Source organism: Bufo gargarizans, chromosome 5, assembly GCF_014858855.1.
Source record: "Bufo gargarizans isolate SCDJY-AF-19 chromosome 5, ASM1485885v1, whole genome shotgun sequence".
Classification (NCBI taxonomy): Eukaryota; Metazoa; Chordata; class Amphibia; order Anura; family Bufonidae; genus Bufo; species Bufo gargarizans.
The window spans coordinates 405,152,853-405,176,598 of NC_058084.1; the positions used below are offsets into that span (position 1 = coordinate 405,152,853).

Genomic DNA, 23,746 nt, shown 5'->3' on the forward strand with positions numbered 1-23,746 from the left:
GGACTGGAACAAGGGGATACCAGTATAAAAGTTATCCACGTACAGGTAATAACCCTTATCTAGCAGTGGGTGCATAAGGTCCCATACAAGTTTCCCGCTAACACCTAGAGTGGGGGGACATTCTGGGGGTTGAATACGGGAATCTCGCCCCTCGTACACACAAAACTTGTAAGTGTACCCTGAGGTACTCTCACAAAGTTTGTACAGCTTCACGCCATACCTCGCCCGCTTAGAGTGAACATACTGGCGGAAAAGGAGTCTCCTCTTGAAAGCAATGAGAGACTCATAGAAATATAGAAACATAGAAACATAGAATGTGTCGGCAGATAAGAACCATTTGGCCCATCTAGTCTGCCCAATATACTAAATACTATGGATAGCCCCTGGCCCTATCTTATATGAAGGATGGCCTTATGCCTATCCCATGCATGCTTAAACTCCTTCACTGTATTTGCAGCTGCCACTTCTGCAGGAAGGCTATTCCATGCATCCACTACTCTCTCAGTAAAGTAATACTTCCTGATATTACTTTTAAACCTTTGCCCCTCTAATTTAAAACTATGTCCTCTTGTAGCAGTTTTTCTTCTTTTAAATATTCTTTCCTCTTTTACCTTGTTGATTCCCTTTATGTATTTAAAAGTTTCTATCATATCCCCTCTGTCTCGTCTTTCTTCCAAGCTATACATGTTAAGTTCCTTTAATCTTTCCTGGTAAGTTTTATCCTGCAATCCATGTACCAGTTTAGTAGCTCTTCTCTGAACTCTCTCCAAAGTATCAATATCCTTCTGGAGATATGGTCTCCAGTACTGAGCACAATACTCCAAATGAGGTCTCACTAGTGCTCAGTAGAGCGGCATGAGCACCTCCCTCTTTCTACTGGTAATTTCTCTTGCTATACACCCAAGCATTCTGCTAGCATTTCCTGCTGCTCTGTGACATTGTCTGCCTACCTTTAAGTCTTCTGAAATAATGATCCCTAAATCCCTTTCCTCAGATACTGAGGTTAGGACTGTATCACTGATTTTATATTCTGCTCTTGGGTTTTTACGTCCCAGGTGCATTATCTTGCACTTATCAACATTAAATTTTAGTTGCCAGATTTTTGACCATTCCTCTAGTTTTCCTAAGTCCTTTTCCATTTGGTGTATTCCTCCAGGAACATCAACCCTGTTACAAATCTTTGTATCATCAGCAAAAAGACACACCTTACCATTGAGGCCTTCTGCAATTTCGCTGATAAAGATATTAAACAATATGGGTCCCAGAACAGATCCCTGAGGTAGCCCACTGGTAACAAGACCTTGGTCTGAATATACTCCATTGACTACAACCCTCTGTTGTCTGTCCCTCAGCCACTGCCTAATCCAAACAATATGGGAGTCCAAGCCCAATGACTGCACTTTATTGATAAGCCTTCTATGTGGGACAGTATCAAAAGCCTTACTAAAGTCTAGATAAGCGATGTCTACTGCACCTCCTCCATCTATTATTTTAGTCACCCAATCAAAAAAATCAATAAGATTAGTTTGACATGATCTCCCTGAAGTAAACTCATGCTGTTTTTCATCTTTCAATCCATGGGATTTTAAATGGTCCACAATCCTCTCCTTAAGTATGGTTTCCATTAATTTCCCCACTATTGATGTCAGGCTCACTGGCCTATAGTTGCCCGATTCCTCCTTACTACCTTTCTTGTGAATGGGCACAACATTTGCTAATTTCCAATCTTCTGGGACGACTCCTGTTGCCAGTGATTGGTTAAATAAATCTGTTAATGGTTCTGCTAGTTCACCGCTGAGCTCTTTTAATAGCTTTGGGTGTATCCCATCAGGCCCCTGTGACTTATCTGTATTAATTTTAAACAGTTGACTTAGAACCTCTTCCTCTGTAAAGACACATGCGTCAAAAGATTCATTAGTCTTCTTTCCTAACTGAGGTCCTTCTCCATTTTCCTTTGTAAAAACTGAACAGAAGTATTCATTGAGGCAGTTAGCTAGTTCTTTATCTTCTTCCATATACCTTCCTTCTTTAGTTTTTAATTTGGTAATTCCTTGTTTTAGTTTCCTTTTTCATTTATGTATCTGAAGAATGCCTTATCGCCTTTTTTCCCTGACTGAGCTAATTTCTCTTCTGCCTGTGCTTTAGAAGCTCTTATAACTTGTTTGGCCTCTCTCTGCCTAATCTTATAAATTTGTCTGTCATCCTCATTTTTTTATAATTCCTAAATGCTATCTTTTTGTTTTTAATGATTTTGGCCACTTCTGCTGAGTACCACAGTGGTCTCTTCCTTTTTTTGCTTTTACTGACAAGCCTAATGCAATTTTCTGTTGCCTTCAATAGTGCCACTTTTAAGTAGTCCCATTTCTCCTGGACTCCAATGAAACTGTTCCAGTCTGATAGGGACTCGTGTACCACTAATCTAATTTTAGAAAAGTCAGTTTTTCTAAAATCTAAAACTTTTGTTTTTGTGTGGTGTGACTCAGTCACTGTACTTATAGTAAACCACACTGACTGGTGATCACTAGATCCCAAGCTTTCCCCTACAGTAATATCAGATACCAAATTCCCATTTGTGAATACTAAATCTAAAATGGCCTCCTTCCGGGTTGGCTCCTCCACTACTTGCTGTAGAGATAATCCCAGTAGGGAATTTAGAATATCTGTACTCCTGGCAGAACTAGCTATTTTGGTTTTCCAGTTTACATCTGGAAGATTGAAGTCTCCCATAATGATAACTTCCCCCTTCAATGTCATTTTAGCTATTTCCTCAACTAGTAGGTCATCTAATTCTTTGACTTGGCTAATTGGTCTATATATCACACCTACACGAGTTACCTTATGATTATCAAGCTGCAAGGTAACCCAAACTGACTCCAAATTGTTCTCGCTAACTTGTATCAAATTAGATTTTATGCTATCTTTCACATACAGGGCCACCCCTCCCCCCTTCTTGCCTACTCTGTCTTTCCTGTATAGAGAGAACCCTGGTATTGATGTATCCCAGTCATTACTCCCCTTGAACCACGTCTCAGTAACAGCCACTACATCTATTCATCAACCGCGACCTCCCTTCCAGGTACATAGGCCTGTACAAATTTGGCCCCAAAGTGATCGATGACCAGCCTGATTTTGTACAGGCTGTCATAGGCAGGATCACCTTGGCGGGGACATGCTGCATTATCTGAATAATGCAGGCATTTCCGGATGGCCTCAAACCGGGAGCGTGTCATGGCCGTACTGTAAAGTAGGGGTCTGGTAGAGGACGTCCCCACTCCAGTAATGCCTGACACTAGGTTTCTTGACTAGGCCCATGTGCAGCACGAGGCCCCAAAATGTCCTCATCTCGGCTGCACTGACCGGAGTCCAGCCACCAGGCCTAGCCAAAAAGGAGCCCGGGTGTTGAACAACAAACTGTTGGGCGTACAGGTTCGTCTGCTCCACCATCAGATTTACAAAGTGGTCACTGAAAAAAAGACTAAAATAGTCATATTTAGTGAAGCCCACTGTGGGAATCTGGATTCCTGGTTGGCCTTCAAAATCAGGAATCACGGGTCATAATGCTCTGGGGTATAACAAACAAGTTCCCAGGCAGGAGGCTCTGGTGGATTTAACTGGTGGGCAAGAAAACTAGTACAATCCCCAGAGCTGTTCGTACTAGGGTGGGCCACAGGGTCCCTAGCATGGCGGTCCGCCGCCTTGGGGGCTCATCATTATTGCTAGATGATGAGGAGGACGCAGATGAGAAAAGGAAAGTGGGGTCATCCTTGTCCTCACTGGGACTCTCAGACTCGGAGGCAAGCTGGGCATATGCCTCTTCGGCCGAGAACATCCGGCGGGCCATAGGGGAGTGTGTGTGCATGTGTGTGTGTGTGTAAAACTTTATTTGGTGTGCGTGTGTGTGGGGTTACGGGTGTTCGTGAACTCACCCTAAACCTAACAGACAAAAAAAAAAGACTAACCCTAAAGACTTGCCCTAAAAAAAGGGCAAAAAATGTTGTGGGGGGTGGGGGGGGGGTAAGCTGCAGCACCCCTGGGGGACCCCAGACACCCGATTTAGGGTGATGCAATAAAAAAAAAATGTTTTTTTTTTCTTCTCACTAACTTTCCCTAAAATATCCCTGCCTAACCTAACCTTTCCCTAATTACCTGGGTGCTGGGGCACAGATGGGGGTGCTGGCTGGAGATCTGTGCAGCTGCCGATCCACGTGCAGAGCTCCTCTCTCCTCGGCTCCGGACACAAAAAGAAGGAGGAGAGGAGCGCTGCGGTAATTTGAATGACCCGCCCGCCCAGCCGACCAATAAGAACGATCCGGAGAGGTGATGTCACCATTACCTCTCAGGATCACAGGATGGTGTTCCGGGTTATCAGGTCCCCAGAGACCCGAATAACCCGGAAACGCAGAAAACCGCAGGTCTGATATGACCTGCGGTTTGCTGCGATCGCCGACATGGGGGGGGTCACAAGACCCCCCGGCGCATAGAGCCAAGGTGCCTGCTCAATGATTTGAGAAGGCACCGGGTTCCGATCACCGCACGCCAGGCAGCGGTAATCGGAACTATACATGACGTACCGGTACGTCGTGTGTCCTTAAGTACCGGGAGAACATGCCATACCGGTACATCATGTGTCCGGAACAGGTTAAAACGAGTGCAAGTCTTCGTCCCCCTTTTTTGTTTTCTCTCTTCCACTGGACTTAGAGCATCACCTAGTGGTCATACCTTGAAGTACCGAGAAATTTCTACATTATCATGCTCACCTCCCAGCCTCCTTCTTCTTGTTGATATCATACCTATGGAGCATAACTTTTGCTGACATGCTCTGCCCCATCCATGGCATGAGGTTGTGCATTTTTTCTACTCTAGCCTAAATATGTACCTACGCTAATCACCCAAGTGAAATATGCCTACAAAGTGACAGAAAAATAAATTTCAGGGCAATCTTCCTCCTGGCAAACCATTCCTGAGCTCTTTTGCACTACATAGCCGTCCGACATGGAGCGTCCTGACTCCCCAACAGATAGTACCAGCTCATTATTGCTGTCTGAACCTGAGCCAGCTGTGGAACCCCCAGCACCTGCCTTTGATCCTTCTGAACTCTATGCAAGGCAGTGGTGGATTTCACTAAGCAGATTCAGGAACTGGGTACCAGAGTATCTCATCTGGAAGAAAAAGTTGATGAGGTGGTGGATGCCATGGAGGTAGACAACTCCCACCTGGACAATCATGGATGCAGACTGGAGGTGTTGGAATATAAACTGGAAGACTTGGAGAACCGTAACCGCAGAGCCAACCTCAGAATCGGAGGTATGCCGGAGGCCATTACGGCACTACAGCCCACAGTTCTTAATCTGTTCCAAGCAATACTGCCCCAAGTGAACTCTAATATGTTCCGATTGGATCGTGTCCATAGAGCTCTGGGACGTCCTAGGAACCCTAATGTTCCCAGAGACATTATATTAAAGCTGCACTACCCTGAGATGAGGGACCAGCCTCTGGTGGCGGACCACAATTTACAATCTCTCCCAGGGGTTGACTCCTCTGTACAACTTTTTGCTGATTTAGCCCAGGTCACGTTGGAAAAATGGAGAGAAATGCGACGAGTGACTATGGCCCTTTAAAGAGCTCAAATGCGCCACCGCTGGGGCTTTCCATTTCATGTTGCCTACAAGATTGGTAACCAGGACTACATGATTAAAGATCCCAAGGAAGGCTATGATATTTTGCAGCGAAGGGTATTCCATTTGACCAGCCGGCAGCTCCTTTGCCGCCATGGCCGACGAGATCATGGCAAATCAGTAGACAACGTCTTCCTGCCTCATCAGACCCTCCTGGGTGACTGCCAATTCCTTTGGGGCGTTCTAAAGAGGAAGAGAGCCCTATTGCTGTTACTGGAGCTGCAAGAAGGCATCTTATTTGACCAGCTGAAAGTTCCTGCTTCTTTAACGCAACGATCACCAAGATTGAGGCGACCTTGTAGACATCTTCCTGTCTTTCAGGAACTTTCTGGACACCCACTGGAACTGCCAGGACATTCCTAAGCAATAGGTTGCCCTCCTGCCATTATGGAGAAGACCTCTACCCTACAGAACCATATGTTTATGTGAACTGAACATTATGATTCGTAGATCATGGTTCAGAGACTGCCAGGGTCTATTCACTTGGTGCCTCTTCTGTAAGACTTATGTGCTAAGACGTCTTCCCCTCGGCTACGAGTTGTGGCATGCAGGTGTTTATTTTACGCCCAGCCTATTGTTGCTGGTTGAGCAGTGGGGAATACCAAGTATCCTTAGCCTCCCGAACTGCCTGGATCTTTTTGATTTCTATGGTTTCTGCCAGAGGCCTGCCCCCTCATCCAGTGGCAGTGGTGTCGTGATTGGTATTCTAATTGATGCTTCCTGAACGACTGGGGTTGCTCCACTTTAAAGTATATTACAGAGCAGTTGCGTAACTCCTACTTGTTTTTTAATTGCTTTATGCCCTTAGAGGTAAGTTGTCCATTGCCACTGATTCAACCTATGGCTTTGTAGAGATGGTTGATTGGTGGATGATGGGGTCCTCCTGGATTTTTTAATATTTAACCATTACCTACACACCAAAAACAATTGCCAAAAATTAAAAATTTGATATTTATTCAATAACAAGATACAATTACATACTGTATTCATACTCTATATATAATCGTTACCAACATACACAGAGACATCCAATTAACAGCACCACCTGACCTTAAATGTCTTACTGATTGCATATAAATAGTGAAATGACTGCATGAAGGACTAGACCGGTGAAAACTAACATAGTGAGCAGGGAAATACATCCTCTTTAGGCCGAATGCACACCACCGTGGAACACAGACGTGAGGGGTCCGTGGTATCACGGCCTGGTATCCTGCTGAGAGCAGGAGCGCACGGCGTCATTGGTTGCTATGACGCCGTGCGCTTCGTGTCGCAGCTGCAGTACAGTAATACACTCTTATAGATCATACGAGTGTATTACTGTACTTCAGCTGCGGCAACCAATGACGCCGTGCGCTCCTGCTCTCAGCAGGATGCCAGGCCGGGATACCACAGACCACTCACGTCCGTGTTAAACGGTCGTGTGCATTCGGCCTTAATCAATATATGCATCCACTAGTCTAGATTTATCCCTAAATACTGTGACAGAAATGTAACAAAAATGCAAGAACTTCTTGTACTATTGAAAGACAGAACATACCAGGATAGTGGCAGGGCTTGGTGGTAGCTGGGTCCTCGACGTGCGTTTCGCCGTCTTGCTTCCTCAGGAGGAGTGTTTTTTTATTGGGGAACATATCCAGTTTTTAAAGGGAATTAGCATTTTTGTTACATTTCTGTCACAGTATTTAGGAATAAATCTAGACTACTGGACGTCACGTGGCGGTTTGCCGTGAAGTGGTTTGTGCCCCCTGTCAGGCGGTATTGTCTCCCAGTGGGTATGCAGGTCTGTTGCGCCCTTGTGTTCTGGCTACGGCATTCCATAGCTTGTGGTCAGTTCTGTTAATTCAGGCTGTTCCTATTCTTGTGTGCAGTCTGGGGGCCAGTTCTGTTAATTCAGGCTGTCCAGTACCCTGCAATATTTCTGCTCTTGCTATCCATGCCACGCCATGCCATGCCTTGAGGGTGTCTGTACCCTGCCGTGTCTATGTTCAGGTATGTCCTTGTCCAAGCCCGGTGGGTGTCATGCCCTTTGGCTTTGTCAGGTCTGTCTATGTTTTGCTTTGCCAGGTTTTGCCTTTGCCTTTGTCCGGCCACCTATGTCTCGGTATGGGTCGCCTGGTTCTGCATTGTTGTCTTCTGTTCCGTTTCATGTCCTGTACCTCGCTATGCCTGTTCATGTTTCCATGCTATGTTCATGTCATGATGGTTGCATTCCTTGTTCATGACATGATGGCTGCGCTCCTAGACGGTTCCAGTTGGCTCCAGGTTCCATGATGGTTGTGTTCCTGGTCGGTTTCGGTTGATGTCATGATGGTTGCGTTCCTTGTTCACAACATCATGGCTGCGCTCCTAGATGGCTTCAGTCGGTACCAGGTCCGCCTCTGAAAAGGGGCTCCATGAGTTCCCCGGAGGGGGAATTCCAGTTTCATGCGATGCCTTGTCCATGCCAGGCTTGCATTGCGTCTCGGAGGTGCCCCCGGAACCTCTGGCACGCAACAGTGGATGCATATATTGATTTATTGCTGGGAACGTAAATATATAGGATGTATTTCCCTGCTCACTATGTTAGTTTTCACAGGTCTAGTCCTTCATGCAGTGTCATTTCACTATTGATATACAATCAGTAAGACATTTAAGGTCAGGTGATGCTGTTAATTGGATTTCTCTGCGTATGTTGGTAACTATTATATATTGAGTATGAATATGCCCTTTTATTTTGTTATTGAATAAATATCAAATTTTAAATTTTTGGGTATTAAGTTTACTAATTTTTTTTGTGTGTATATAATAGTAATTGAGTATCCCGGGTTACCATGGTTATAACTAATTTAGACATAGTTGTGTGGTATTAAATATTTAACCATTACGTGGTTGTTGTTTTCCCTAGGAGACTCCTCCTGGGTTCAGGAGGAAGGACACCCGGCATCCACCATGTTCCTTCTTTCAGCATGACATGTTTAAACATGTTATTGCACGGCTCTGAGTGTGGCTCGTAAGGAGCTATATGTAGAGCCTCCCCCTTTTCCTCTTTCCCTCTCTTCTTTTTTCCCTAGCCTTTTAGTGTTGATCCTTTTGATGAGTGCCGTGGGTCTGGATTCCAAAATACCCCAACGCTTTAGGTGTTTCAGGACACGTGGTTGACACTTTTTGTTTTTACGCGTGGTACCTGTTGAGTAGTTAAGTTATGGTTGTTCCTACGAGTTACTGACTTCTTTTCCATGAAGATGATACATGGCTCTAATTTGGCTCTACTGGTCCTCTTTCTTTTGCCTTCCCTTAATCTTTTTCTTTTACTTTTGATATGCTCTGGGCATGACTTATTGTACCAAGGTTCATCTGCTGCCTCCTTCTTTGTTAACCATGTGTAGAATTATATCCCATAATGTTAGGGGGTTTAATTCACCTCAAAAAAGAGGCGTAAGGCTTTCCTCCAATATGATCGGCTTAAGCCCGATATTATTTGTATTCAAGAATCTCATTTTAGCCCAACCTCATGTCCGAGGTATTTCCATAACTGGTACACCCTGTTGGCTCATGCACCGTTTCCCACTAAAAGCGGAGGTGTCACTATTTTTATTAAAAACTCCATACCTTTCCAGACTGAGTCCACTATTATAGACCCTGATGGACGATATATTATTGTGGTAGGCTACCTACATAATAATTCTGTATGCTTAGTTAACTCTTATGCCAGTAACAATCAGCCTGCCTCTTTCTTTCATGTCCTGGGGAAATTACTTGAACAGTACCATTCATCGACACTTATCTGGTGCTGGGGATTTTAATATGTCGTTCAATGCCCGACTAGATATGTCATCTCATGTAGAAGATAAATTGACTTCTAAGTCAAAGAATTGTGTATGACAGGTTTGCGAGCATTAGACATAGCTGATTGTTGGAGGGAATATAATGCTTCACAACGTGGCTACACTTATTTTTCCCCTGCACACCAACATTACACTAGGATAGACTGGATACTAGCCTCAACACTACTTATTGCCCATGTTTTGTATGCTAGGCATGTTCCGTGTGCCTGGTCTGATCATGATTTGGTTTTGACAGAATTGAATTTGGAATCCCCCTCTAGACGTCCCTTTACCTGGAGACTGAACGAGTCCCTTCTTACAGATCCCTCTATAACCAACCGTGTATCTGCAGCGCTTAGGGAATATTTCAGTATCAATGTACCCGCTGACACCTCCCGGCTGTTAATTGGGCTGCGCATAAAGCGGTGATACGGGGAATCATTCCCAGGTACAAGGTTCCAAGGTACAGTCAGACTTGGAGTTTAAACTGTCACGGCTGGAACTAGCTAATCAGAGACAGCCTTCCCGTTATCTCATCAAAGCTATTAGAGACACAAAGCTTCAGCTTGATGCGACCATATTACACTGCACTGAGAAAGCATTGAGATGGACCCAGGAAAATTCTATAAATTAACCAATAAAATGCTTGCTGCCAGATTACGTTCCCAGCAACGTCTTAATACTGTATATCAAATTAAAGATGCAAGGGGGTAGGTTACCTCTAATCCATCTAAAATCTACCAACAATTTCATGCCTTTTATCAGAAACTATACTCGCCACCCACTAACCCTCCTGCCGCTAATCTAACGTCCTTTTTGCGACTTTGCCCATTCTGACTTTATCATTGTCTGATGCAGATTGACTTAATCAGGATTTTTCAGATGAGGAAATAGACACAGCGATAATGTCCCTCAAAAACTGTAAGTCTCCAGGACCAGATGGATTTTCGGCACTGCATTTTAAGAAATTTAAGGATATCTTAGCACCCCAATTTAAAAATCTGTGCAATTATATTCTCCAAGGGGGCACATTAACTTCTAAGCCTGACAGGGGCTTCTTAATGTTCACCTTAAACTATTTATATCCATATTAGCTAAACGCCTTAATCACTACCTCCCTGCTTTAATACACTGTGACCAAGTGGCATTCATCCCAGGCCGACAAGCACCGGATAACGTGCGGAAGGTGTGTAACCTTATTCAATGGGCTAAAACAAAATCCCAACCTATTTCCCTATTGGCCTTGGACATTGAAAAGGCTTTTGATAGCCTCTCGTGGTCTTACCTTTACAAGGTTATGACCACTATGAGTATTTCGGGATCATGTTTACATTCTATACAGACTCTTTATACAACTCCCACTGTGTACCTCAAACTACCCACAGATCTCCTGTACCTATCCTTATCAATGGTGGCACGCGTCAAGGATGCCCCCTTTCCCCGACACTATTCGCTTTGGCTATTGAACCATTGGCCATAATGATCCATACTAATCTTAACATTTCAGGGGTAGCGACCTGTTCCCAAGAATACAAAGTAAGCCTCTTTGCAGATGATACGCTCCTTAACATTGCAATCTCAAATCTTTGCTGTCTCAATTAGTGTCATTTCATGCACTCCCTACAATGGGTTGTACTTGAATCCAATTTATTGATGCCAGTCTCCATGTTAGCTTTAATTTGGTCACCTGACATCCCCTTTGGGGTAGTTGACCCTTATGTTACAAAAATTCCCTACCTTATTTTACAGTTATGGAGAAAAGTTTGCTTTAAATATAAACTACAAAGCCTGATCTCACCAATGCTCCCTTCCCTATATTTAGAAACCCCCTATTTTCACCTGGGTTATCACCAACATCATTTATTTGGTGGAAACATACCAAGCTGGTGACTTCTTACTTAATTCTAAACTCATGTCCAGACCATACTTTGTTTCTACTTTCCCACCTCCAACGCCTGAATTCTTTCGAGTCACCCAAATCTTCCATTTTTTATCCTCCCTGGTCCCAACCAATGGCCTAGTAGAATATACAATGTTTGAACGGCTCTGCAAATATAGAGCTTTAGAGAGGGGTATTCTCTCTCTTCTTTATTCTACTTTTCAACTCTTTCAAGCTGCTACTTGCTTCGGCTCAAACCACCAACATTTAACAATACTGCTTATAAACTATACTAAATTAAATCCTGATGTCTGCTAGGATTCATATTGCGTCCAGGTGGAGCTCTCCTTCACTTTCAGTGTCGGCAGTTATTAATAGGGTTAATCGCATTGCGTTATATGAAAAACTTAATGCCACTTTAAATGACACCAGGGAGCGATACTCAAAGATATGGAACCCATGGTTAAATTATGCTAATTCTCCTAGCTTGCACTATTTCCTTTTCCCTTGATAAAAATTAGAAGGTTGCCTGTCTGAGAGAGGTACAGTATACTGCAGAATTGGAAACCAGGTATTTGAAGGGGGACCGTATAGCATATAAAACGTAACTTTTAATAGAGTACAAATAAGAGTAAATACCCCTACAAAAGCAAACAAACAAAAAACAAACCTCAACCAAGAAAGAAAAAAACATGCTGGGAGTAAACAATCAGCCAACCCAAACAAGGGTGCTACAGTGGTTCTACTAGCCACACGTATATGTACTTACATCAACCCTGAAAGGGATGTGTGAGAAGTAAGACTGGTAAAAAATGGTTTGATCTTACCAGTCCAGTTGAATTGCATCATGCGAATGTAGCTCAGACATATATCCACTCAAAGAAGTCTTGGATAATTATGCCTTTGAGGGTACTTGCTGTCACATCCACAGTCGTGTTCATACGTTGGGAATGCAGAGGCGGGGCTAGGAGTACTAAACTGTCTCTAGTATGCCCTGATATGTCTAGTACACCCTAATGACCTCCTAATACGGAGTCATCGCCCTAAAAAAAGAGCAGCCCCGTCTGGAACCTTGCCCTATTATCAAGGCCCTAGACAACCCTAACTCTACTTACGTAGAAAGGGAGTAAAAACTGGAAAATACTGTGCGTTCCCGTGGCGAGTGATGTCCTGTCTCACGGGGGATCACCAGGTGAAGAAGCTGTGTTCCAACGCGTTTCATCAAATACTTATATAGCCCCAAGAATCGTCAGGGGACACGGGGCTGAGAAGTCACAAGGTATGGAACGTGCATATGGCAAAGCTCCAGGATGTCATTAAAAGTGTGGAGGTGTGCATATGGCAGTTCTCCTTTTTAGGCAGGGACACCTAGTGGTTCCAGTGTCCCCTGCTTGTCTTGGCAGGTTCAGCAGCTTTTCTCTGTGCTGGAGACGATCCCCCCCACCACTCAGGAAGGGGGTCTGGGATGGGAAAATCCTACAAAAGGAATCGGAATGGATTTATCGTTTCCGATCCCAGTCCCCCAGAGGTCTTAAAGGGGTTGTCCCACTTCATTAAATAGGTTTTAACTAATTCATTTCCCCCCACTGAACATATCCTCCTATATATGTCATTTTCAAAAAGTTACCATTCGTCCTAAAAAAGGTTCTATGAGAACCCTTTGTTTACTATTGTCTCCCATGGATACGGCCTCATCTCGCCGGCCGCATCCATGTGCCGCGCCTGCGCACCACAGCCGAAGACATTCATCGGCCAGCCTCTTCAGTATTACGAGAACGCGCACGTCCGCGCATGCGCAGTATATCCAGCGCGTCTGAGATAGAGCTGCGCATGCGTGGACATCCGAACAGTTCGGGCGAGCCAGCGGAGTGAGCGGACGGACGTCAGAGGAACGGGATACTATTTCCTAAAAGGTAAGTATAATATCTACTGGCCCACTAATCCACCAACGATTATTGAATACTGGGCAATAAATGGGGGGCAACTAGTATGCTATGTATGGACACCTGGGGGCAACTCTATGCTATGTATGGACACCTGGGGGCAACTCTATGCTATATATGGACACCTGGGGGCAACTCTATGCTATGTATGGACACCTGGGGGCAACTGTATGCTATGTATGGACACCAGGGGGCAACTCTATGCTATGCTATGGACACCTGGGGGCAACTCTATGCTATGTATGGACACCTGGGGGCAACTCTATGCTATGTATGGACACCTGGGGCAACTCTATGCTATGTATGGACACCTGGGGGCAACTCTATGCTATGTATGGACACCTGGGGGCAACTCTATGCTATGTATGGACACCTGGGGGCAACTCTATGCTATGTATGGACACCTGGGGGCAACTCTATGCTATGTATGGACACCTGGGGGCAACTCTATGCTATGTATGGACACCTGGGGGCAACTCTATGCTATGTATGGACACCTGGGGGCAACTCTATGCTATGTATGGACACCTGGGGGCAACTCTATGAATTTTATGCAGACTGGGGGCAACTATATTATATCTATGGACACTGGGGGCAACTATATGAATTTTATGCAGACTGGGGGCAACTATATTATATCTATGGACACTGGGGGCAACTATATTATATGAATGGACACTGGGGGCAACTATATGAATTTTATGCAGACTGTGGGCAACTACAGACGTGGACAAAATTGTTGGTACCCTTTGGTCAATGAAAGAAAAAGTCACAATGGTCACAGAAATAACTTTAATCTGACAAAAGTAATAATAAATTAAAATTCTATAAATGTTAACCAATGAAAGTCAGACATTGTTTTTCAACCATGCTTCAACAGAATTATGTAAAAAAATAAACTCATGAAACAGGCATGGACAAAAATGATGGTACCCCTAACTTAATATTTTGTTGCGCAACCTTTTGAGGCAATCACTGCAATCAAACGCTTCCTGTAACTGTCAATGAGACATCTGCACCTCTCAGCAGGTATTTTGGCCCACTCCTCATGAGCAAACTGCTCCAGTTGTGTCCGGTTTGAAGGGTGCCTTTTCCAGACTGCATGTTTCAGCTCCTTCCAAAGATGCTCAATAGGATTGAGGTCAGGGCTCATAGAAGGCCACTTTAGAATAGTCCAATTTTTTCCTCTTAGCCATTCTTGGGTGTTTTTAGCGGTGTGTTTTGGGTCATTGTCCTGTTGCAAGACCCATGACCTGCGACTGAGACCAAGCTTTCTGACACTGGCTAGTACATTTCTCTCTAGAATTCCTTGATAGTCTTGAGATTTCATTGTACCCTGCACAGATTCAAGACACCCTGTGCCAGACGCAGCAAAGCAGCCCCAGAACATAACAGAGCCTCCTCCATGTTTCACAGTAGGGACAGTGTTCTTTTCTTGATATGCTTCATTTTTTCGTCTGTGAACATACAGCTGATGTGCCTTGGCAAAAACTTCGATTTTTGTCTCATCTGTCCACAGGACATTCTCCCAGAAGCTTTGTGGCTTGTCAACATGTGGTTTGGCATATTCCAGTCTTGCTTTTTTATGATTCGTTTTCAACAATGGTGTCCTCCTTGGTCGTCTCCCATGTAGTCCACTTTGGCTCAAACAACGACGGATGGTGCGATCTGACACTGATGTTCCTTGAGCATGAAGTTCACCTTGAATCTCTTTAGAAGTCTTTCTAGGCTCTTTTGTTACCATTCGGATTATCCGTCTCTTAGATTTGTCATCAATTTTCCTCCTGCGGCCACGTCCAGGGAGGTTGGCTACAGTCCCATGGATCTTAAACTTATGAATAATATGTGCAACTGTACTCACAGGAACATCTAGTTGCTTGGAGATGGTCTTATAGCCTTTACCTTTAACATGCTTGTCTATAATTTTCTTTCTGATCTCTTGAGACAGCTCTTTCCTTTGCTTCCTCTGGTCCATGTCGAGTGTGGTACACACCATATCACCAAACAACACAGTGATTACCTGGAGCCATATATATAGGCCCAATGGCTGATTACAAGGTTGTAGACACCTGTGATGCTAATTAGTGGACACACCTTGAATTAACATGTCCCTTTGGTCACATTATGTTCTGTGTTTTCTAGGGGTACCATCATTTTTGTCCATGCCTGTTTCATGAGTTTATTTTTTTACATAATTCTGTTGAAGCATGGTTGAAAAACAATGTCTGACTTTCATTGGTTAACATTTATAGAATTTTAATTTATTATTACTTTTGTCAGATTAAAGTTATTTCTGTGACCATTGTGACTTTTTCTTTCATTGACCAAAGGGTACCAACAATTTTGTCCACGTCTGTATATTATATCTATGGACACTGGGGGCAACTATATGAATTTTATGCAGACTGGGGGCAACTATATTATATCTATGGACAGCAGGGATAACAGGGATATGTAGCAGAGCTAGGTCTGCGCTGGTACATTCTCAGTGATCGGTGAGGTGGGTATTATCAATATATGGCATATAAAGAATGGTGGAGAGATAGTACAGGTGTAGGACTGACATAAAATGGATATGTAGCAGAGCTAGGTATGCGCTGGTACATTCTCAGTGATTGGTGAGGTGGGGATTATCAATATATGGCATATAAAGAATGGTGGAGAGATAGTACAGGTGTAGGACTGACATAAAATGGATATGTAGCAGAGCTAGGTATGCGCTGGTACATTCTCAGTGATTGGTGAGGTGGGGATTATCAATATATGGCATGTAAAGAATGGTGGAGAGATAGTACAGGTGTAGGACTGACATAAAATGGATATGTAGCAGAGCTAGGTATGCGCTGGTACATTCTCAGTGATTGGTGAGGTGGGGATTATCAATATATGGCATATAAAGAATGGTGGAGAGATAGTACAGGTGTAGGACTGACATAAAATGGATATGTAGCAGAGCTAGGTATGCGCTGGTACATTCTCAGTGATTGGTGAGGTGGGGATTATCAATATATGTCATATAAAGAATGGTGAAGAGATAGGGTAATACACTGATATGTGGCCGAGTTCCATATAAGCTGGGTAATAGGTCAGTGATAATATCAGACACCGGGAAAGCTGGGTAATAAGTCTATAAGACTTATTACCCAGCTTTCCCGGTATCAGATATTATCACTGACTTATTACCCAGCTTTCCCGGTATCAGATATTATCACTGACTTCTGACTTATTACCCAGCTTTCCTGGTGTACAATATTATTGCAGACTTATTACCCAGCTTTCCCGGTGTACAATATTATCACTGACTTATTACCCAGCTTTCCCGGTGTACAATATTATTGTACACCGGGAAAGCTGGGTAATAAGTCAGTGATATTACCCAGCTTTCCCGGTATCAGATATTATCACTGACTTATTACCCAGCTTTCCCGGTGTACAATAATATTGTACACCGGGAAAGCTGGGTAATAAGTCAGTGATAATATTGTACACCGGGAAAGCTGGGTAATAAGTCAGTGATAATATCTGATACCGGGAAAGCTGGGTAATAAGTCAGTGATAATATTGTACACCGGGAAAGCTGGGTAATAAGTCAGTGATAATATCAGACATCGGGAAAGCTGGGTAATAAGTCAGTGAATATATCTATCTATATCTAGCACAGATCATATGGCTACTAGCTAACATGCATTTGGGGTGTAGTGATTTATTGTTTTTGCTGCACAGAATGGGTTTGTAACACAGGTTTTATGTGTAAAAGTGTATTAGAATGCAGGACAGCCACAAGTTACTCCATTAGTTCACTAGCATTGGTCAGTGGTCACTGAGTGATTCCCCAGCAGGGGGATGGGCTTTACATACTCTGCAGCAGTGGCGTAACTACCGGGGAAGCAGGGGAAGCAGCTGCTTCGGGGCCCGGGCTGCCAAGGGGGCCCGGGCTGCCAAGGGGGCCCGGCGCCCCAAGCAGCGTGTGTGACAGTTTATTTTCAAGTTAGATAAATATCGTGTTCAGGGCCCCTTCACAGCCGCTAGAGTGATCTAATTTTACTGTCTGCTAAAAGTCTCCTGGTCTGGGATTCGAACCCACAACCTCCAATCTATAAGTGAATCAGTGGCAAAGCATTTACCCTCACAGCCATAAAGGCTGCATTACAACTGACTGTAAAAAAAAAAAAAATACATCTATACACATGACAGCTGCCCAAACACACCTAGCACTGCTATATCTGTATATGACAGCTGTCCCTGCACATTCAGCTCTGCTACATCTCTATATATGAACAGCTGCCATGTGTATAGATGTACACTTAGCCAGCTATAACAGTAGAAGTCTCATATTTTTTCACTCAGCCTCAAGGCAGCTCTTATGGTCTAGTGGATAGCTGCTCTGCCTCTGAAGCAGAAGGTCCTGGGTTCGAATCCCAGCAGACTCTTTTCTGAAATACAAGCACTGACTCCATATAAGGGCATACAGGGCGGGACAGAATACAAGGCGGGACACAGGAAGAGGCTGCATCGCATCGCTGACATGGAGGTAAGTAGAAGTGTTTATTATTTTTTTTTTAATACCCGACTGTTACTGCCATGGGGGAGCGGAAGGCACCTGATACTGGCACATGGGGGGAGGGGGGTTGGCACCTGATACTGGCACCTGGGGGGGGGGGGGGGGTTGGCACCTGATACTGGCACATGGGAGTGGGGTTGGCACCTGATACTGGCATGGGGGGGAGGGAGAGAGGCACCTGATACTGGCATTGGGGGGGGGGGGGGAGGGAGAGAGGCACTTGATACTGGCACTTTTTTTGTGGTGGTGGTGGGGGGGGGGGGGGAGATGGCACTATGATACTGGGACATAGGGGGGGGGGAGGCACCTGATACTGGCACCTGGAGGGGAGAGGGGGGGTTGGCACTTGATACTGGCACATGGGGGGGGGGGCACCTGATACTGGCACATAGGGAGGGGGGAGGGAGAGAGGCACTTGATATTGGCACTTTTTAGTGGGGGGGGGGGGGAGATGGCACTATGATACTGGGACATGGGGAGGAGAGAGGCACTTGATACTGGCACATGGGGGGTGGGAAGGAGAGAGGCACTTGATACTGGCACATGGGGGGAGATGGCACTATGATACTGGGACATGTGGGGGGGGAGAGGCACTTGATACTGGCACATGATAGGGGCACTTACTGGCACATTATTGGGGGGCATTATGGGGGACACTAGGCCGGCAGCCTATCAGAGGCCGGACACTGAGCGGCATCTACTGGGGCACTATATATGGGGCATTTTATACTGGTACATTTTGGGGGGGCACTAGCAGGAAGGGGGGAGAGGAGCACTATGGGGGAAGTTACTGGGGGCACTATATAGGGGTATTTTATACTGGCACATTTTTTGGGGCACTATGGGGACATTAGCTCAACTGGGGGCATTACAAGGGGGTATTTTTTGCACTGTCACATTATAAGGAGAATTATTACTACTGGGGGGGGGGGGCATTATGGTGGGTTTTATTACTGCCCCATGGTATGACCCCCTAGTAGCGGCACCAGCCTCTCCCTGCTCTGCTATCCCTCTGCCCCTTCTCCAAATCCTTATTATAAAATCTTTCTCATTAGGATAAAACACAACATCAGCTCCGCCGAGCCCCCGGCCAAAGTGTGGAAGTGGTGTCCGAGATCCCCAAGGACCAAGCCATGTAACTGTAAGTGTTCATGTGGAGTATGTTTATGTTATACACATATAGCCTACACTGTGCCACACAATATACAGTATACCGCTACACTGTGCCACACAATATACAGTATACCTCTATACTGTGCCTCACAATGTACAGTATACCGCTACACTGTGCCCCACAATATACAGTATACCGCTACACTGTGCCACACAATATACAGTATACCTCTACACTGTGCCTCACAATATACCGCTACACTGTGCCACACAATATACAGTATACCGCTACACTGTGCCTCACAATATACCTCAACACTGTGCCACACAATATACAGTATACCGCTACACTGTGCCTCACAATATACCTCTACACTGTGCCACACAATATACAGTATACCGCTACACTGTGCCACACAATATACAGTATACCTCTATACTGTGCCACACAATATACAGTATACCGCTACACTGTGCCACACAATATACAGTATACCTCTATACTGTGCCACACAATATACAGTATACCGCTACACTGTGCCACACAATATACAGTATACCGCTACACTGTGCCACACAATATATAGTATACCTCTACACTGTGCCACACAATATACAGTATACCGCTACACTGTGCCCCACAATATACAGTATACCTCTACACTGTGCCACACAATATACAGTATACCGCTACACTGTGCCAAAGGAGTGGGGTTTACACAGGAGGAGGGAGGTGCGAAGCGCGCTGAGGGGGGCCCTTACAAATATTTGCTGTGGGGCCCAGTCACTTCTAGTTACGCCCCTGCTCTGCAGGCTCCATGTGGATGACTCATCCACATGAACGAGCACGGACTGAGCTCTGAGGGTGAGTCATGAGGAGGCGTGGCCTTCACTCAACTGCCGGAGAACCAGGAAGTTATCAGGACATTTACTGCTGGTAAGATTGAAACAGCAAAGTGGGACAACCCCTTTAATGAAAGGTTGACCTTTAGTTGCTTTTTGTAGATAATAGGTTTTTTCCTTTTCTTTAATTTATGAGATTACTGTGAGTGGAATAATTTATTCTCGTGTAGCGGCCATGGATGCGCGGAGCATCTGAATAAATACCTGGGTGATGTTTACTCTGCCACGCGGTTGTAACTAATGGGTTTTAGTTTGTGTGTGATTCCCTAAGTATCTTATGGGATTTAATCCCCCCTTTTTCGACATTAGACCAGTGGAAATCTGTGCTTTGGTCTGATGAGTCCAAATTTGAGATCTTTGGTTCCAACCACCGTGTCTTTGTGTGACGCAGAAAAGGTGAACGGATGGACTCTACATGCCTGGTTCCCACCGTGAAGCATGGAGGAGGAGGTGTGATGGTGTGGGGGTGCTTTGCTGGTGACACTGTTGGGGATTTATTCAAAATTGAAGGCATACTGAACCAGCATGGCTACCACAGCATCTTGCAGCGGCATGCTATTCCATCCGGTTTGCGTTTAGTTGGACCATCATTTATTTTTCAACAGGACAATGACCCCAAACACACCTCCAGGCTGTGTAAGGGCTATTTGACCATGAAGGAGAGTGATGGGGTGCTGCGCCGGATGACCTGGCCTCCACAGTCACCGGACCTGAACCCAATCGAGATGGTTTGGGGTGAGCTGGACCACAGAGTGAAGGCAAAGGGGCCAACAAGTGCTAAGCATCTCTGGGAACTCATTCAAGACTGTTGGAAGACCATTTCAGGTGACTACCTCTTGAAGCTCATCAAGAGAATGCCAAGAGTGTGCAAAGCAGTAATCAAAGCAAAAGGTGGCTACTTTGAAGAATCTAGAACATGACATATTTTTAGTTGTTTCACACTTTTTTGTTATGTATATAATTCCACATGTGTTAATTAATAGTTTTGATGCCTTCAGTGTGAATCTACAATTTTCATAGTCATGAAAATAAAGAAAACTCTTTGAATGAGAAGGTGTGTCCAAACTTTTGGTCTGTACTGTATATATAAAATATTTTTTTGCCTAAATAAAAGCACTGAGAGCTATGGGGAATGTATATTGTGGATGTGCTCGGGGTGATCTAGCAGCCCATGTCCGCAGCTCTATAGGCAAAATCTAGGTGACAGAATCCCTTTAAGATCAAAGCAAGATTAAAGTAGAACTCCTGAAACAAAAATGTATTCTCTGACTTGCTAGAAAGGTACATGATGAAATCTGTAGTGAATGTAATCTTCTCACTGGTGACTGTATTTGTGTTATAACCTCCCATCTGATCCTCAACTGTGTCATGTGACCAACACTCTGATCTTCAACTGACACAGGACAGGAAATCAGTTACTCCTCTATTCATTCCTATGAGACTGACATTGAGTCTCCCATAGGAATACATAGAGAATCTGATTCCTGTCCATACATAAGATTGCAACTCCCCAGAGTGGCATTACCACTCCTACACCTTGCTTCTATATGTGTATGCTAATATCACATCATCTATGCATTTATTTCCAGGTCCTGTATAATGTGATATCTATTTCTATGCAACTGTTTATGTTCACCAGCAGGTGGCAGCAAACATGGCAGAGCTACAGGTACAACGAATGGAGCTTTCCATTCCATTCTAACCCCCCTCTGTGGAGGAGTCGGCGAGTCCCACTTCCTGCAAGAAGGGTGGGGACCAGTTAGAGGTCAGTCCTAGCTTACCCCAAGCTAGGTGAAGGTGTGCAGGCTCACGTCTCTTCAGGACATGCCCAAGCCAAGCCAGCCAGAGCACCCTAAGCTCAGCTGGACATGGAGGCCAAAGCTTAGAGCCTCAGAAGCCAGGAAGAAGTTCCCTGGTATAACTTAAGAGACAGACTACAGAGAGAAGTTGCAGCATACAGCAAAAGCTGAGTCATACAGTCAGCCTGTCAGTACAGCAGAGCCAGAGAGCAACAGATGTAACAGAGTTGAGTTCGCCTGCCAGAGTTTTAATGCTAAAGCCTGCTGGGACCAAGACAAAGTTTGAAGATTGTTTCTGATGAACCTTTACCAAAGTAAAGCTGCTATTCAACTTCATCACAAGGTCAGGACTCAATTATTTCTTCAAACTACTCAAATATACCCCCCGTATTTGCTGCTTCAGAGCCAACGCCTGGGGTCCAATCGTATCCAGGTAGGAGCACCATCACACAAAACATTTTGGGCCACACTATACCACTCAACCATTCTTACACCTGGGTACTCTGGTCATCTTTAGCGCCCCAGGGGGATGCCCGTTGCAAGATACTGTGTCAGTTGGAGAGTCTGATTGCTGGTCACATGACATAGCTGAGGATCAGAAGGGAGGTTATAACTTACAGTCAATGGTAAGAAAATTACATTCACCACAGATTACATCATGTACCTTTCTAGCAGGTCAGAGAATACATTTTTTTTGCGGGAGTTCTTCTTTACATGGGTATTAAGCTGGCTGACATTAGCGATGTGCTAATGTCAGCTGAACATAACTATATTAGTGCCATCTCACTGCCTGCCGCCGTTATTGAGAAAAACAAACTTTTATAATATGCTAATTAGCCTCTAGGAGCAGGGATGGGGGGGGGCGTTGCACATGCTCCTAGAGGCTCCGTTTGCCCACCTCTTTTTATGCCCTTCTTCTCTTGATTGACAGGGCCAGGGCAGCACTGCTCTTCTCCCGCCAGCCGTGTCTGCAGTGTAAATCTCATGCCGTTCAGTGTTCGGCGCAGGTGCAGTGAGGGAAGGACGCACTGCGGGTGCTGATTTCCTCACTGCGCCTGCTGATTTCCTCACTGCGCCTGCGCCGAATACTGAACGGTGTGAGATTTACACTGCAGATGTAACATCCCAGAGTATGTTACTAAACTCTGTTTCCCTGCTACAACATGTCAGGTGTGAATGTATTGTCATCGTGTGTAATCTAACATTGCATTTTCCCTGTATATATATTTTCTATGCCTGTTTCATATATCATGCTATATCATGCTGTAATTTCCCCTGTACACCAGCAAGTGGCGGCAATGTGTGATCAGGCATATAGCCAGTTTAGTATACCTAGACTGGAATAGTTTATTCCAATCTAGTCTCCCCTGTCTGAGCAGAAGTGGGCTGTTCCCATGTCCTGTCTCATGAGGAGGAGAAGGAAGTTAAGTTAGTGTACCAGCCACCCCTGCCAGATGCAGGCTGTGTTGGTAGGAGCTTCCAGTTACAGGGATCCCAACCTGTATGTTCAGCTGACATTAGCACATCGCTAATGTCAGCCAGCTTAATACCCATTTTTCAGGCGACAGAAACCCTTTAAGCTTTATTGCATGAGTTGCATTGAATCTTTTTAGTAGCAGAGGAAGCCATTGTCCATGCCGTGCCTCAAAGTCCAGCAAGACAACGTATACAGTATACAACATGACCCTTCACAACAGTCTCTATACAGCTGACATGGGGCATACACATGTAGTCATGAAGTGCTGAGGACCATTAGTTCTCCGATGGACCAATCTGACTGTAAATGAACAGAAACTGCTCTTTTCTATATATATTAACAGCTTCTCATTTGCCTGATGTATATATATATATATATATATATATATATATATTTAAAAGACTTACCAGTACTGAAGATGAAGGAACAACAGAGCCCAACTTCTCTTTGAGGTTGGGTGCACACGCATTCAGACATGTGTCATTCCACGTCTTTTCATGAATGTCTAGTAAGTTCATTCCGGATCCTGAAAAGGTTATCATTATTATGACTACAGCCACTTTTACTGATATTTGTACCATAGAGTAGAT

General features: G+C 44.6%; 1 protein-coding gene across 2 annotated transcripts in view; it reads right to left on the reverse strand.

The window, feature by feature from the left end:
- XYLB (xylulokinase) overlaps nucleotides 1–23,746 on the reverse strand; it is a 370,041-nt gene that overhangs the window by 259,307 nt on the left and 86,988 nt on the right. For both annotated transcript variants that reach the window (XM_044293861.1, XM_044293862.1), the window contains exon 9: nucleotides 23,564–23,682. In XM_044293861.1, the coding sequence (XP_044149796.1) occupies nucleotides 23,564–23,682 (119 nt within the window). The remainder of the gene's footprint in view (nucleotides 1–23,563; nucleotides 23,683–23,746) is intronic.